Source organism: Rattus rattus, chromosome 7, assembly GCF_011064425.1.
Source record: "Rattus rattus isolate New Zealand chromosome 7, Rrattus_CSIRO_v1, whole genome shotgun sequence".
NCBI classification, from domain to species: Eukaryota; Metazoa; Chordata; class Mammalia; order Rodentia; family Muridae; genus Rattus; species Rattus rattus.
Window position 1 is genome coordinate 91039101 of NC_046160.1, and position 16324 is coordinate 91055424.

General features: G+C 47.9%; 1 protein-coding gene across 2 annotated transcripts in view; it reads left to right on the plus strand.

The window, feature by feature from the left end:
- Positions 1-13912, plus strand: part of Fntb (farnesyltransferase, CAAX box, beta) — an 85285-nt gene extending 71373 nt beyond the window's left edge. For both annotated transcript variants that reach the window (XM_032907975.1, XM_032907974.1), the window contains 3 exons: positions 5896-6007; positions 7305-7419; positions 12533-13912. In XM_032907975.1, coding sequence (XP_032763866.1) covers positions 5896-6007; positions 7305-7419; positions 12533-12664 — 359 coding nt within the window. In that variant the 3' untranslated portion in view covers positions 12665-13912. The remainder of the gene's footprint in view (positions 1-5895; positions 6008-7304; positions 7420-12532) is intronic.
- Positions 13913-16324: the final 2412 nt, after the last annotated feature.

Genomic DNA, 16324 nt, shown 5'->3' on the forward strand with positions numbered 1-16324 from the left:
TGAGGAGGTCAGAATGAATGGATGTTAGAGAACAGAGGGTAGACTGGTAATCAATGTTACAGAAAGCTCTTACCCTGATTACTAACGCAGGCATGTAGATCAGAATAAATGAGCAGATACTTCCCCCTTTCACCCTTTGTAGTTGTTTTAGACAAGGTGGCCCAGGCTGACCTAGAACTCATGAAAGTCCCCCTGCATCAGCCTCCCAAGTGCTGGATTACAAGCATGTGCCATAAACTTGGGCTGCTTCTTTACCTTTAAAACATTGTTTTTATTTATGCTGGGGACCAAACCCTGGACCTCACGCACAGTGAAGCCTAATTGTTTTTTATTGTCTTGTTGTTTATGGTATTGGTGTCATGTAGGAGTCCATTGCTAACTCCAACACTGTCTTAGTTAGGGTTCCCATCGCTGTGAAGAGACACCATGACCACAGCAACTCTAATAAAAGACAACATTGAATTGGGCCGACTCAGTTTCAGGGGTTTAGTCCATCATGGTGGCAGAAGTATGGCAGTGTACAACCAGACATGGTGATGGAGAAGGAGATCTACATCTTGACCTAAAGGCATCAGGAGACTGTCTGCCGCACTGGATGTAGTTTGAACATATAAGACAGCTAGAGGGACATACTCCCTTAACAGCCACATCTCCTAATAGTTCCATTCCCTATAGCTACCCTACACATTCAAACACATAAAATCCATAGAGGCCACTCCTATTCAAACCACCACATGTCATTCCCTGTCCCCCATAGGCTTCTAGCTATCACACAATGCAAAAAATGCATTCAGTCCAGCTTCAAAAGTTCCCATAGTCTATAATGGTCACAGCTTGTTTAAAAGCCAAAAGTTGAATGTCTCTTCTGAGAGTCATACAATCTCTTAACTGTAATTCTCTCTCAAATCAAAATAAAAACGCAGATCACACATTTCCAACATACAGTGGCACAGGAGACACATTACCAATCCAAAAGGGAGGGAGGGGGGCATGGTGAGAAAATACTAGACCAAAGCAAGACCAGAAACAATCTGGGCAAACCCAACTCTGCATCTCTCTGTATGATGTCAAAATGTTCTTCAGATCTCCTTTCAGCTTCGTTGATGGCAACACACTTCCCTCTCCTGGGCTGGCTCCAGTCTTTGTTAGCAGCTCTCCTTGGCAGGTACCTCACAGTTCTGACATCTCCAACATCCTGGGGGCTCCAAGGCAATCTAGGCTTCACCGTGACAGCTTCATACAATGGCTTCTCTAGGCCTCCATGCAGAGACACCCCTGCCACACCACCTATTCTTAGTCATGGAGGGAGATTCCATAACCCCTTTCTTCTATCCTTGTCTCTAAAGACAGAACCATGTGGTGGAAGCTGTCAAGTTCTGCCACTTGCTGGGGCTGGAACATGCCCCCTCGTTCAATTACATCTTAGACCAGGTTGGCCTTATTTATACTCAGCGATATCCGCCTCTGCCTTCTGAGTGCTGGGATTGGAAGCATATGCCAACACACCTGGCTCTGAGCTTTTCCCAGATTGGCAGCTTTGCTGGGTGGGGTCTTGCCCTGAGGTCACCACTCCCTTTATAGTATCAGGGTTTCGTTGTTGTTTTTTTTAATCTCCTTGAACACAAGATTTAGTTCTGTTCCACTTCCTGGTGTTCCTTTTCTCCTCAAATTGTATATTTTCTATTTTCCCTTGCTCAACTTGCTCCTTTTTATTGTAGATCTTCGTAAGAGTGAACACTAATAACCACACGACAGAGTCAATTCTAGGCTCTTTTGGGATGTCCTCTGCCAAACTCTTTAATTTAGCCTCAGGGAGACTCTGCGGATGAGGTCAAAAGCCACATTCTTTGCCAGAATATCATAGGATCAGTATCTGGGCCACATATTAACGTTCTTCTCCTCTGAAATCTCTCGAGCCGAGCCTCCACAGTTAAAACATTGAATTTGGGCTGGCATATAGTTTTAGAGGCCCAGTATCATCTTAGCAAGAAGCATGGCAGCACACAGGCAGACATGGTGCTGGATAAGGAGCCAAGAGTTCTACATCTTAGTCCAAAGGCAGCAGAAGACTGTCTGCCACACTGGGCATAGCCTGGGCATAGGAGACCTCAAAGCCCACCTCCACAGTGACACTTCCTCCAGCAAGGCCACGCCTCCTAGTAATGCCCCTCCCTATAACATGAATCTATGGAGGTCATTTCTATACAGACTACCACAAACATCGTGGGAATATATCTTTATTTTCTTCCTAGACTTTTGGTATTTAGCTCTCATATTTTGGCTCATGATGTGTTTTTAAGGGTTTGTTTTGTTTTATTTCGTGAGACAGGGTCTTTCTGTGTGGCACAGGCTCCAGCTTCCAAGTGTAGGGATTATGGGCATGAACCATCACACCCAGCAAAGGCTGTTTGTTTGGTTTTGGTCCTGGGATTGAATGAGGCTCTCATGTGTAGCTTATACGCCAGACACACATTCTACCTCCAAGCTTCATCACTGGCATGCTGAAGTCCAGTTGTCCCCGATCAACTTCACAGAATGGATATCACATCTCGTGGGTGACCAGTTGGCCATTGGTGTGTGGGCTTATCTCCTGATTCTCATTTCTCCTGCATTGTGCATATGTCATGATTGTCTCAGCTCTGATGTAGGTTTTGAAATAAGGAAATATAGGCCTCCAAGCTTTCTTCTCTTTCAAGATTACTTTGGCTGTTTTGGGTCTTTCTCAATTCAGTTTGAATTCTTAAAAAAAAAAAATTACAGAAAATGTGGTTTGTTTTTTTCTTTTTAAAGACAGTCTCATGTGTCTGAAACTAGCCTAGAATTTACTGTACTGCCTAGGGTGGCCTTGAACTCCTACTCTTCCTACCTGTCTTCTAAGTGCTGAAATTACAGGTATGTGCCACTATACCCTTCAGCACTGACATATTAACAGTCTTCCTTTATTTATTGTTTCTGTCTCTGTGTGGGTGGATGTGTGTGTCTTTGTATGTCCTGGTGTACACACACATATCTAGATGGCCTAGGAAGGCCAGAAGTCAACAACCAAGTATCTTCCTTAGTCACTGTCACCAGTTTCACTAGACTGGCAGGCCAACAAGCCTCAGGATCCCCCTGATTCCGCCTCTCAGCTCTGGTTCTGGTGCCCAGATTTTTAACCCAGGTGCTGGGGATGGAATTCTGGTCCTAATGCTTGTGTAGCAAGCCCTTCATTGACTGCTCTATCCTCCCAGCTCCCGGTAATTAAAAACAATTATTGCATTTACTTAGGCCTGTTTGTATTCCTTGGAGGGGGGACATGTGTGCAGAGCAGACCTGGTTCTGTCAGGCTGAGTAGTGAGAGTCCTTACCTGCTGAGCCATTTTGCTGGCTCTGTTATTATCTTCAACCTCTTTATGAAGCTGAGGACGGCCTTGAACCGCTCCGATCCTTCTAAGTGCTGGGGTTACATGTGTGTTACCATACCCATCTTACACAGCGCTACGATTAAAGGCATGCGCCACCGTGCCTAGCCTGATTTTCTTAATGTTGACTTACTCTGCATTCCCAGGATCTCACTTCCTCTTTAATACGTCAGATTGTTGGTATTTTGCAATTTTTGTACCTTTACTTATAAGTATCTAGTTTGATCTTTGTAATAATTCTTAAGAATTAGGGTATATGGCCTATTATAACTCAGTGGGTATAGATGCCTGCCCCCAAGGCTGGCGATCTGACTAGTGGTAATTTCTTGCCTAGCATTCACAAGCGCACATACGTATATGTACACGCATGCACGGGTACCTCTGCACACTCGTGTATGAATAGCGTAAGTACACATGCTCACATTATCTGCCTCGTTTGGGCTCCTTTTCCTTGCTCCTGCACGTCTGTCAGTGGAGATTAGCATGGTGGGGAGTTTCAGATAAGCAGTGTGTGTGGTCTGGAGTGTGATCCCCGGCAGGATCTGCAGGCTGGGACAGCCAAGGTTAGGCACCAACATGCCCTACTGTGTGGTAGGTCCTGTCCCTGACTCCTCCAGAGAGGAGGACAGCTGTACCCTATGTGCTGACAGGTACAAGGCACCTCCTTTATCTCTTTCACCCTTTTAGTTACTGGGGACATTTAAAAATTACATTGTGTGTGTGTGTGTGTATGTGTGTGTGTGTGTGTGTGTGTGTGTGTGTGTGTGTGTGAGAGTGTGTGAGTGTGTGTGTGTGTGTGTGTTCATTCTTCATCTTTTTTCTTGATTCAACCTCCCAAATAGCTAAGACAACAAGTATGTGTCTCTTTTTAAGGAAAAAAATGGAGGTAGAGCTGGAGAGATGGCTCGGTGGTTAGGAACACTGACTGCTCTCAGAGGACTCAGGTTTGGTTCTCAGCACCAACATGACACTTTACAGCCGTCTGTCACCCTAGTTCTATATCCTGTGCCATCTTCTGCTCTCTGTAAATCTTAGGCATGTGCTACATGCAAGAACACACACACATGCACACACACACGCATGCATGCTTGCATGCATGCATGTGTGTGTAAAATAAAAATAAAGTAAAATAAAACAATTACAGAATCATTGCCAGATGCTCACCTGTAGCTCCAGGAGGTGGAGGCAGAGGGATCAAGAGTTCAGGGTTATCATTAGCTACATAGTGAGTTCAAAGCCAGCCTTGGGCTGAGACCATGTCTCAAAAAAGAAAAGAAAATACTTTCTCTCTGAATATTCTATAACTAAATGTGGAATTTTCTTTTGCCATGTGCGTTATGTGCATGCACACGTTTGTGTGTGTACATGTACATGTAGGTACGGATAGAGGCCAGAGGCTGACGTCTGCTGTCTTTCTCATTGAGTCTCTACCATAGTTTTGTGTGACAGGGTCTCTCATTGAACAGTTCAGCTAGGCCGGCTGAATTGTGAGCTACACGTATCCTCCTGTCCCTTCCTCCCCGGTACTGGAGTTGCAGGCGTGCACTGCTGTACCGTCCTTTACCCAGGTGCTAGCATCTGGACTTGGGTGCCCATGCTTGCACTGGAGGCACCGTGCCTGTGCCAGGCGAGCCGTTTCCCTCCTGCTTGTTTGCTTAGATTCTCACCATTCTGTTCGAGTTAGCCTTTTCTAAGGTCTACCTAGCAGCTTTACCCACCCAGACATTTATACATCCATATCCACGAGATTGTTGGCCCTCTTCCTTTCTCAGTTACCTTGTACCTCTCCCTAAATATGAAGCTTGTTAGGAAGATGATGTAGCAGAACAGACATTTGTGTGCGTTACATGGGAAGCATGCAGTTACAAAATTAAAATCGTCGTAACTATATAGAGAAATGCATAAAGCTCTCTCCTCTCCGTCAGGTAGCTGTGACCTGAGAATTCTCTCGCTGTATTGGCTGAACTTGAGAATGAAGGAGCCAGGGCCTCGGGATGTAGCTCAGGGTGGGGTGCATGCCCACCATGCTCCCCGGCATCGACAGAAAGGAAAAGGACTTAACTTTCTGGAGGCTCCCAGCATAGCTGGTTTTTGCTGGTGCCATCCGTGGTACCGAACAGTCAGCAGTGATGGCTTCTGGGACAAATGTTTGGGTCTTTTGGATGTGGGTTTAGTTCAGGGTTAGGGAAGTCAGGATAAGCTGCTTGATACGAGCCCCGGTAAGCAGTGTGACTTCACAAGTTGTAGAGAGGAGCTAAAGGAAGTGCCCTCAGGACACTGAGGCAGTCCTGGAGCTGTGCTGAGCAGCCACCACTGCAGGTTGATTTCCCACTGTCATCCGTGAGACTGCCACCCAACCTGCTCTTTGACAACACAGCCACCATGTTCAGGAGAGGGCACGCGTGCTGAAGTCAGCAAGTGTGCTAAGCGTGACTGGAACAAGTCAATGACCACTGATGCCAGCCCCGCCCTCTGACCCTGTGTTCCTCACCAGGTGACCCTGCCCTCAGCATGAGCCACTGGATGTTCCATCAGCAGGCGCTGCAGGAGTACATCCTCATGTGCTGCCAGTGTCCGGCTGGGGGTCTCCTGGACAAACCTGGCAAGTAAGTGTCCTCTTGGGGAGGGGGAAGATGCCACTGGCTCACTGAGAGCCAGCCCCATCCACCTGGGCATCCCTGTCCCTCGTCTGCTTAGCATTAATATTGTGAGGGGAAAGTGCTGTGGTTGGGGTAGCCCCCTTTCAGTGCCCATGAGCGGTCGGTCACTTCTGGCTACTCATCCTGAGTCACTCATCAGAGCCCCCAGCTCCTGTGCACCTTCCTACTTCCCCAGGGAGGTGAAGGGATGGCGGGCTTGGTAGCTTTGCTTTACTGTTTTTGTTCCCTGAGATAGGATTTCTCTGTGTAGCCCAGGCTATACCAGAATTAGCTCTATAGACCAGAGACCAGTTCAGGCTGGCCTTGAACTCAGAGATCCACCTGCCTCTGCCTCTTGAGTGGAAGGCATGTGCCACCATGCCTGGCTTCCTTTACTTTTTTGTCTGTGTTTACCTTGTTAAGCCCATTTAACAAGAGTGGGATGTGGATAGAGGTATGGATCTGTGGAAAGTGGGGCATTTGCATAGCACATATGATGTTCTGGGGTCGATCCTAGGCATTGCGAAACAGTGAAAAAGAATAGGCTATCAGGGCTGGGGAGATGACTCAATGGTTAAGAGCACTGACTGCTCTTCCAGAGGTCCTAAGTTCAATTCCCAGCAACACATGGTGGCTCACAACCATCTGTAATGGGATCCGATGCCCTCTTCTGGTGTGTCTGGAGACTGCTACAGTGTACTCATATATAATAAATAAGTAAATCTTTAAAAGAAAGATTAGGCTATCAAACCAATGACTATTGGAAACAGATTACAATCCAACAACTATTCCACAGTAAATTAAATGACTAAATGCAGACCTGGGGTGCTTTGTGTGGTACTGTAAATGAGAAAGGTAAATAAAATAGGAGATGTTCTGTTGCACTAACTCCTGGCTCAGCAATCTATCAAGAGGAGTGTGACTGACTTCTAGACCGTTTTCTAGAGAACTGCATTAATTTAGTACCGCCACTCTCAGAGAGCCCTTTCCAGAACAGTTAGAAACAGTTCCTATGACTGAGGGTATGACTGCAATGACTGTGGGCTAGCCTAGCAAGTGGGAAGCCCTGAGGCCCATCCTCTTCACTGCAACAAAACAAAACAAAACAAACAAGGCCACTGCTGGGCGCAGCCATGCTTCCTCTGAGCCTGTGTAGAGAAGGGTCCCCTGTATCACAGTCCTCTGGATTCATGTGGGTTCATACTTGGGGGAGTTGGTAGGGAGGGGATGGGGTCATCTCAGAGCTATCTATCTGTCCTTGTAGGTCACGTGACTTCTACCATACTTGCTACTGCCTGAGCGGCCTGTCCATTGCCCAGCATTTTGGAAGTGGAGCCATGCTGCACGATGTGGTCATGGGTGTGCCTGAAAATGTTCTGGTAAGGCAGGTGGAGTTGCAACATCCCTTTTCTACAAGGTCGCCAAGGTCAGGGGACCTAATTTCAGAGTGGCCACTTGCATCCTGCAGAGCTGGCTCTGTTCCCTGTGTGGCAAATTGGGAAAGTCTCAGGCCTCACCCTCCTGGCATTCTGCAGCCTATGAGTGAGGGTGTGAGTGGAGGAAATACAGGGCCAGGCAGAGGCCGGACTTGAGTGGCTGCACTGGGGGGCAGAGGTGCTATGTCCTTATTCCAGCCCATTGCTGACCACAGCTCCCTGTCCAAGGCAAGCGCAGTTGTTCCTCAGAGCCTGGGAACCTCTAGCATGGGCCAGGTGCGCCACTCACTGTATTCCGGCTTCTTCACTCCCCTTAGATGCTGTCAGAGAATGGGCTGTCTGCATTGCCATGTGGCAGTAGCACACGCCAGTTTGCCATGTTTTGTTTCATGTGGGTGTGCTTCCCCCATAAGGTGGCAGCCCTAGGCTAGGGATGTAGCTCAGGGGTAGGGTCTATGACTAGCTGTGTCAGCAGAGCCCTGAGCTCAGTCCCAGCACAAGAGAGGAGCAAGATGTCACCCACCATGGCCTGTGCTACAACAGCTTGTCAGAAGGGGACACACTGTGCATGTAGACATGAGCCCAAGAAACAAATGCAGCTGAGACTGCCCCCAGTGCTCAACAGATATCAGTACTGAGCCGTTGCTTTTCATCTCTCTTCTATGTCTTGCCTTGCGTTGGGAAATATTTCAAGCAGAACGGCAAACAGATGAAAAACATTTTTTTTTTTTTTGGTCAGGATCCCATTATGTCACTTTGTAGCTCTGACTGACCTGGAATTCACATTGTAGACTAGGCTATCCTTGAACTGTGTCAGCCTGCTTGCCCCTGCCTCCTGGGGAGGTTGGGATTATAGGCTGCAGACACTGTACTTGGTTCAGCCTTTGGTGGGGCATGTGTGTGGGTGCACATGGGGACCAGAGGGCAAGCTTGGGTGTCTGAGCATCTCACTGGGCCCGGGTCTTGCCTGTTGCTGGCTGACTAGCCAGTAAGCCCCCAGAATCTTCCTGTCTCTGCCTCCCTCCCTGTTCCTGGGATTACAAGTGCCCCATCCACACCTGGCATTTTACATGGTGACTGGGGACCAAACTCAGGCTCTTATGGCTTCTAGCAAACATTTTACCAGCTGAGTCACCTCCTAGTCCCTCAGTGAAGATCAGGTCCACTCTTTCTTAGACTTATGTGAGGGCTAGTGGGATGGTTCAGCGGGTGGCCACACAAGACCCTGAGTTCAATTCAATTGTGGAAAGGGAGATGTGACTTCTGTATCTGTCCTCTGACCTCCACCTGAATACTGTGGCATGGGTGGACCTGTACCACACACTAAATAAATAAATAGAAAAATATTTTTGGGTTGGGGATTTAGCTCAGTGGTAGAGCGCTTGCCTAGGAAGTGCAAGGCCCTGGGTTCGATCCCCAGCTCCGAAAAAAAAAGAACCAAAAAAAAAAAATATTTTTAAGATTTGATATACATATTTTATTATAATGTATTTTTCAGTTTGTGTTTTAGAATACACTAGTTTCATGAAATTCAGTGGGTAGCTTACTGGCCCCTCCCCCATTTTAGACAAGGTCTCACTCTGCAGTCCTGGCTGGCCTAGAATCCTCTGTGTAGATCAGGCTGCTCTTTTTTTTTTTTTTATTAACTTGAGTATTTCTTATATACATTTGAATGTTATTCCCTTTCCTGGTTTCCGGCAAACATCCCCCCCCCCTCCCCTTCCTTATGGGTGTTCCCTCCCACCCCTCCCCCATTGCCCCTCCCCGACAGTCTAGTTCACTAGGGGTTCAGTCGTAGCAGGACCCAGGGCTTCCCCTTCCACTGGTGCTCTTACTAGGATATTCATTGCAACCTACGAGGTCAGAGTCCAGGGTCAGTCCATGTATAGTCTTTGGGTAGTGGCTTAGTCCCTGGAAACTCTGGTTGGTTGGCATTGCTGTACATATGGGGTCTCGAGCTCCTTCAAGCTCTTCCAGTTCTTTCTCTGATTGTTCAACAGGGGTCCTGTTCTCAGTTCAGTGGTTTCCTGCTGGCATACGCCTCTGTATTTGCTGTATTCTGGCTGTGTCTCTCATGAGCGATCTGCATTCACATTTTGATCATCCGTCTTGAGTTTCATTTGTTCTAGGCCACTAGGGTAATTCAAGCATTTGGGCTAATAGCCACTTATCAGTGAGTGCATACCATGTATGTCTTTCTGTGATTGGGTTAGCTCACTCAGGATGATAGTTTCAGTTCCAACCATTTGCCTCTGAATTTCATAAACTTCGTTGTTTTTTGATAGCTGAGTAATATTCCATTGTGTAGATGTACCACATTTTCTGTATCCATTCCTCTGTTGAAGGGCATCTGGGTTCTTTTTCCAGCTTCTGGCTATTATAAATAAGGCTGCGATGAACATAGTGGAGCACGTGTCTTTTTTATATGTTGGGGCATCTTTTGGGTATATGCCCAGGAGAGGTATAGCTGGATCCTCAGGCAGTTCAATGTCCAATTTTCTGAGGAACCTCCAGACTGATTTCCAGAATGGTTGCAGCAGTCTGCAACCCCACCAACAATGGAGGAGTGTTCCTCTTTCTCCGCATCCTCGCCAGCATTTGCTGTCACCTGAGTTTTAATCAGGCTGCTCTTGAACTCACAGAGCTCTGCTTGCTTTGCCTCCTGAGTATGGGGCGTTAAAGGTGTGCACCACCATGTCCAGCTTCCCTCTCCTCGTTGTCTCTCAGGAACATCGCGGAGCTGAGGCTGGGCAGGCCGTTCAGCTGGTACTGAGCTTATCTAGCGTGCATAGCCTCTGTCCGTCCTCAGCACCGTGGGGGTAATCCCAGCTCTTGGGAGGTGGAGGCGGAGGTCAGAAGTTCTTGTGGCACTCCTCTGAGATGGAGGCCAGCCTAGGCTACATGAGACCTTGTCTAAATAAATGAATAAATGGGGGGCTGACAAGATGACTCGGCAGGTAAGGTGTTTGTTGACAAGCCTCAGAACCTGAGACCACTCTGGACCGACACAGTAGGGGAAAGCCAATCCTACTAACTGGGCAGGAGCGCGCGTGCATGCACACACTTGTGATGGGGGACGTAAAGAAAGTTTAAACTCTGTCTTTTCTTCCCCCTCTCTCGCCCAGAGCGAGGGCCTGAATACTGGTCTAAAATCCTGCCCTGTCTCAGATCTTAAATTTCTTTCAGATTTCTGCCATGTAGGGAAATAATGTAAAAGAACCAAATTGTGATCCGACCCTCTACCCTCACAAGAGTCGTGGTCCTTTTTCTTAATTACAAATGCAGATACACCATACAGTTTGATAACTGAAACCCACATACAGGAAGAGGAAGAGTGAGAGCCAATCCCGTGGCTTGCCGTCGCTGTCTTGCCGGATGCTGGTGGTCTGCCAGCCCCAGCCTCTCCATCACAGCCCTGAGCAAGTTGTGAGATTTGAGACGCTTTTGTGCACAATGCTTTTTGCTCATGTGTTATAGGTTAAACTTCCCTGGTATGAATAATTAAAATCCAAAGTGCTTTAAAAGCTAACTTTTTTAAGATCATACTAGCACTCAAAAAGTTTTGGAGCCAAGAGTGGTTGTGTACATCTGTAATTGCAGCAGAGGAGGGATACATCCTGCCCCTCCCCCAAAAGGACTCTATTCCAGAAAGAATCCAGTCGTGTCATTTGCAGGAGAACGGAGCGGTCTCAGGACATGTTTTCTCTCATCTGTGGGTCAGGTTATACACAGACACATAAAACACGCCATGTATCTATGACATGAACCAGAAGTCAAACTGTGGAGACAAAGGGGATTAACGGGAAGGGGAGGGTTTGAAAAGGGAGGAAGGATGAGTGCCTGTGTAGACAAGCTTTAATTTTTAAAACGCTGCAGTGTGACTCCTCCCCTCTCATGTCTCTTTTCTCTTTTGTTTTTGTTTGTTTTTGATGGATAGAGTTTCTATCTATCTTCAAAGCTAGCTGGCTATCTATCTATCTATCTATCTATCTATCTATCTATCTATCTATCTATCTATCTATCTATCTATCTATCTATCTATCTATCTGTATGGCTGTCCTGGAACTCTTTCTGTAGACCAGGTTGGCCTTGAACTGACAGACCTGCCGAGTGCCGGGATTAAAGGTGTGCACCCCCACCGCCCGGCCTGGTTTTCTTTCTTACTTTTTATCTTCACTCCATATGAGAGAAAATGTGATCTTTCTGTGTCAGAGGTCCCAGGAAGGGAAACGGAAAGAAAATGGAATGTACTGCCAAGGGAAAGGTGGGGGACAGCAGAAGTGGGGGCTGGGGGCAAATAAGAACAAAGCATACTGACTGCATTCAAGAGACTGTCACGGCAAAAGGCAGCCACGCACTCCTGTAGTCCCAGCGTGTGGGAGACGCAGGAAGGTCAGGAGTTCAAGGCTAGCTTACATAGTAAGTCTGAGGCCATCCTGGACTAGATGAGACTTAAAAACAGAATGGAAGGAAAAAAATGCTGGAACAAGCAGTACTTTGTTAATTAAAACATATTTAGTGATAAGAAAGTTACAGTGCTTAAGAAAAAGATTTTGGAGCAAAATGTGGTGGAGCACATGTCTAACATGTTAGGGTACTGGGTCTGCCACACAGTTTCTGATTTCAGTTTTACATAAGATGACTAACTGGTAAAGTCTGGGTGAATATTCTAAAAACAACAAACTCCAAAATGGCATTTCCTCACGTCATTAAAATATTTGAAAGCACATATTAGAGCTCTCTCTCTAAAAGATTTATCATGTAAGTTGGTGTTTTGTCTGCCTGTCTGTCTGTATGAGGGAAGTGAACCCAGGTCCTCTGACAGAGCAGCCGGTGCTCCTCAGTGCCGAGTGTCTCCAGCCCCGGAAAGCACACATTGGGGTGGCTGAGTAGTGGTCCCCTGTAATTGTATACGTTGACTGTTTTGTCGCACATTTGGGCCTGGAATAACCCTGTGTGTGTATGACTCACGCTCCTTAGCCGAAGCTCTGCTGGTGCCTGTCCACAGCCGCAGAGCCACTGGTGACGGACGGCTTTGCCTCTGTTCTCGTTACAGCAGCCCACTCACCCTGTGTACAACATCGGACCTGATAAGGTGATCCAGGCCACCACACACTTTCTGCAGAAGCCAGTCCCAGGCTTTGAGGAATGCGAAGATGCGGTGACCTCGGATCCTGCCACTGACTAGAGGACCCCATGGCTCCCCCAGATCCCCCGTCAGACAAGGTTTCTCCGTTTGGGTACATAGCACACTCCGTGCTACTTGAGCCTTGGCCACTGTGGAGTTGTGGTTTCTTTGTCCTTTCCTGTCAAACAAAACAAAGCCATCAGCTCTGGGTTGGAATACACAATGGTGTGATTTTTAAAATTATTTTCATACCTGTCAAACCAAAACTCTGGGAGCCGATATAGTAAGCAGGGTTGGAGAGCAATGCATGCTGGGAAGCAGCAGCCTCCTCCAGCAGCCAGTCCCACAATGCTGAAATGGAAGGTGTCTGTGAGTATCTCCACATCACAGCCACTGCTGTGCCTCCCACCTACACACCATTCAGTCAGCAGATGGGCTCCTCTCTGGTATAAATGTCAGCTCTGTGCAAGGGCGGGGCTGTGGGTCCAGCCAATATGCGCTCTCTGGAAAACAGCACTGGGCTCCAGTGGGTATATTCATACTTGTCTCTCTCACCCCAGTCATTTGCAAAGGACAGGGGCCAGGAATGAGGAAGGGTCTTAGATTGAGCCCTCCCCACAACCCGAGGAGAACTGAGTCTCATATCTCTCCAAGGCCATGTTTGTATGAGCAAGACTTGTTTTGTCCTAGGTATGACGACTAGACCCAGGTAATCAATTATGAGTGGAAAATCAACCTCTAGGTGAACTCTGTGCCAGAGGAAGCAGCCTCCCCAGTGCCCAGCCCCCGCCTCTCCCCATCATGTACCAGGAGAGGCCCTCCTCACGGCAGTGCTGCAGCCCAGGCTCCTTCTAGTCCTTTCTCCCCACCCACCCTCCAAGACAGTGCTCTTTTCTCGTCCAGGGTGTTAACACTACTAAGGCTTCACCGTAATCGATCACTCAGGATTTATTCCTGCCCTGCCCACTCCAGGCTCTCCGAAACACAGTCAAGTGCTAGGCAAGCTAGCTGCTGCTGGGACAGTGACCAGCGGGAAGGCAAGTGCTGTCCGTGTGCTGAATCCTGGAACTGCCTCTGCACCGGCTGAGTTTGCTCACCCATCCACTGCTACAGTCATAGCAAGCTCATGCCGCTGTCCCAGCCTGTGCGAGCAGGCAGCCTGTGCGAGCAGGCAGACGGGAGCTTGGAGATGCAGCATGAGGTTCTTCCCCCAAGCCACTGGCCATTTGCTGCCTCTGATTCCCCATTGCTTTGGTGTACTGGGCTATGTATTACCTCCTTGAAATAATAAAAGAGTAACATTTTCTATGCTGTCTTTTTTTTTTTTTTCAGAGAAATTTTAAGTGTGTGTGTGTTTGTGTAGATGTCTGTGGAGACCAGAAAAGGGCATCAAATCCCCTGATCTTAGTATAGGTGTTGTTACTTAGTTCAGCATGGGTGCTGGGAACCAAATTCGTACCTTTTCTAAGAATGCCAAGTGTTCCAGCCATTGAGCCTTCTTTCCAGCCCACCATGCTATCTCCTGTCTATACCAAGAAAATTCCTTCAGGATGCCCTTTTGCTGTTGGCATTTCCTCTCTCCTGCATGTGAATGAAGGGAGTTGAAATTCATTCCTCCTTGTGTATCTCCTTCCCACACTGAAGTCTGGTATTTGTGAGTCTCCAGCCCACCGGGGAGGGGACCATGACTACCATCGCACAGAGCTGTGCGGGTGGACATCCTGGACATGGGTAGGGGCTGGTATGGGCGTAGCCGGAATTCTGTGGTTGCTGTAAGTGACTCTCTGACAAGAAAGGCCAAGAAGGCAGCATTCTGAGCTTGCTTCTTGAAAGAAGGATACCTCACAGGGAAACTCCATCAATGCAAATAACCCAGCTACATTCTGAATGTAACTCTCATCCCTGGGCAATGTTTATTTTGCTAATAAAGGTTTGGGTTGCAGTCCAATATCCTAAGTTTACCTGGCCACCACCGACAGGAGAAGGCTCAGCAGCAGAAGCCTAAGGCAATGAAGATGATAATCGGGGTCAAGAAACCACCTCAGAGGCTGGAGAGATGGCTCAGCGGTTAAGAGCACTGACTGCTCTTCCAGAGGTCCTGAGTTCAATTCCCAGCTACCGCATGGTGGCTCACAACCATCTGTAATGAGATCTGATGCCCTCTTCTGGTGTGTCTGAAGATAGCTGCAGTGTACTTATATGAATATAATAAATCTTTTTTTTTTAAAGAAAGAAACCACTTCGGTCTGTGGAGTCTTTATGCCCTGGGGCAGGGCCTGGAAGGACAGGTGGAGTAGAGCTCAGGAGAGGCGAGGGCACTGGCACTGTTGTCTCCGGGTTTGTTTGTGTTCACTTTCCTCTATAATTCCTTTTCTGAAGAACTTTCCAACCGAGCCTCCGGGTGGGCCTGAAGAGAAATCTCAGATTTTATCTGGTCCCTATTTTATCATGTAGATCCTCAGTAAATGACACTGCTAGCATAGCGTTTGGCTCCAGGACCTATGTCCCTTTACATAAATGTCAAACTAAACAGCCCTGTATCCACCTGAGTCCCACCCACCCACTTGGGGATCAGCCAGGGGGAATGCCCCTCGGTTGGCGTTCGTAAACTGTCCTTTCATCGTAGCCTTGTCTCTGAGTCGCTAACATCAGGTGAGAGTCTAGCCATAGCTCTTTGGACATCGCCAAGATCACAGTGAGAGGAGCTGCCAGCAGGAGCTGTTTGCTATTGTTCTTGCTTCACCGCTGCTCTGTTGTGAGACTCCTCCCGACAGACCTCCACCCAGAGCCTCGCCATCACCATGCTGTCTTCCCTGCTGAGGATGAAGGTTTAACCCCATGACTGAGTTTGCTCATCCCAGATTCCCAAGAATCCTCGGAACACAATGATTCAGGCCACTTCTGTAGTCTCTGGTTAGTGCTGACACCTCCTCTTTGCTTGGCTGCCATCAGCCCCAGCACCCACTTGGCGGCAGAGCTCCCACAGCTGCCTTCAGCAGGAGTGCAGATGCCAGAGCCAGAGAACCAGTCTACGCCATGGAACTCGCGGAGGCGTCGTCAGCTGCTCTCTCTTGCCTGGTAGCCCCATGTGTTTTCTGGGTCTGTGAACCTAGGACCACAGAGCCTATTCTTGTGGGTTCCTTTGAAGCACAACACTGTAGTGTATCTTCCTGTGTCAGTACTACAACAGCACAAAGCCTGCTCAACCTCCATGCCATGGGGGTCTAGAAAAGGGCCACACAGGCCCAGAAGTCTGGAGGAGGAAGGAAGATATGGTGCCTCTCAGAACTGAGTTTACTTAAATAGAGCTTCCTGGGGTCAAGACAGAACAAAAGGCTAATGACAGTTACTATACAGTTCTAGCAGATGAAGGCAACATGCCAGTTGCCAAGAGCCTCTTCCTGGTGATAAATTCCATAACAGATGTATCATGTAGGCCTTAGGGACACTGAGAACAGAGCATCTTCCTCACCTAAGCTGTCCTGCAGACTTTGTAGCAGGACTCTATAGGAAGCCACTTAAAACCATACAAAAGCGGAGGTTGTAACGATGCTTAAACACCAGTGCCATGGAAGATCCTCTGCCAAGGGCTAGCCTCATTCTGACCTGGCTGTGTTGTTTCCTGGTGTTTAACCCATCAGATAAAATTTAAACAATGGTAAGAGGGAGGCTGCGTGATGGTTCCTGAGGTAAAGCATGCCACCAAGCCTGACTGCCTGA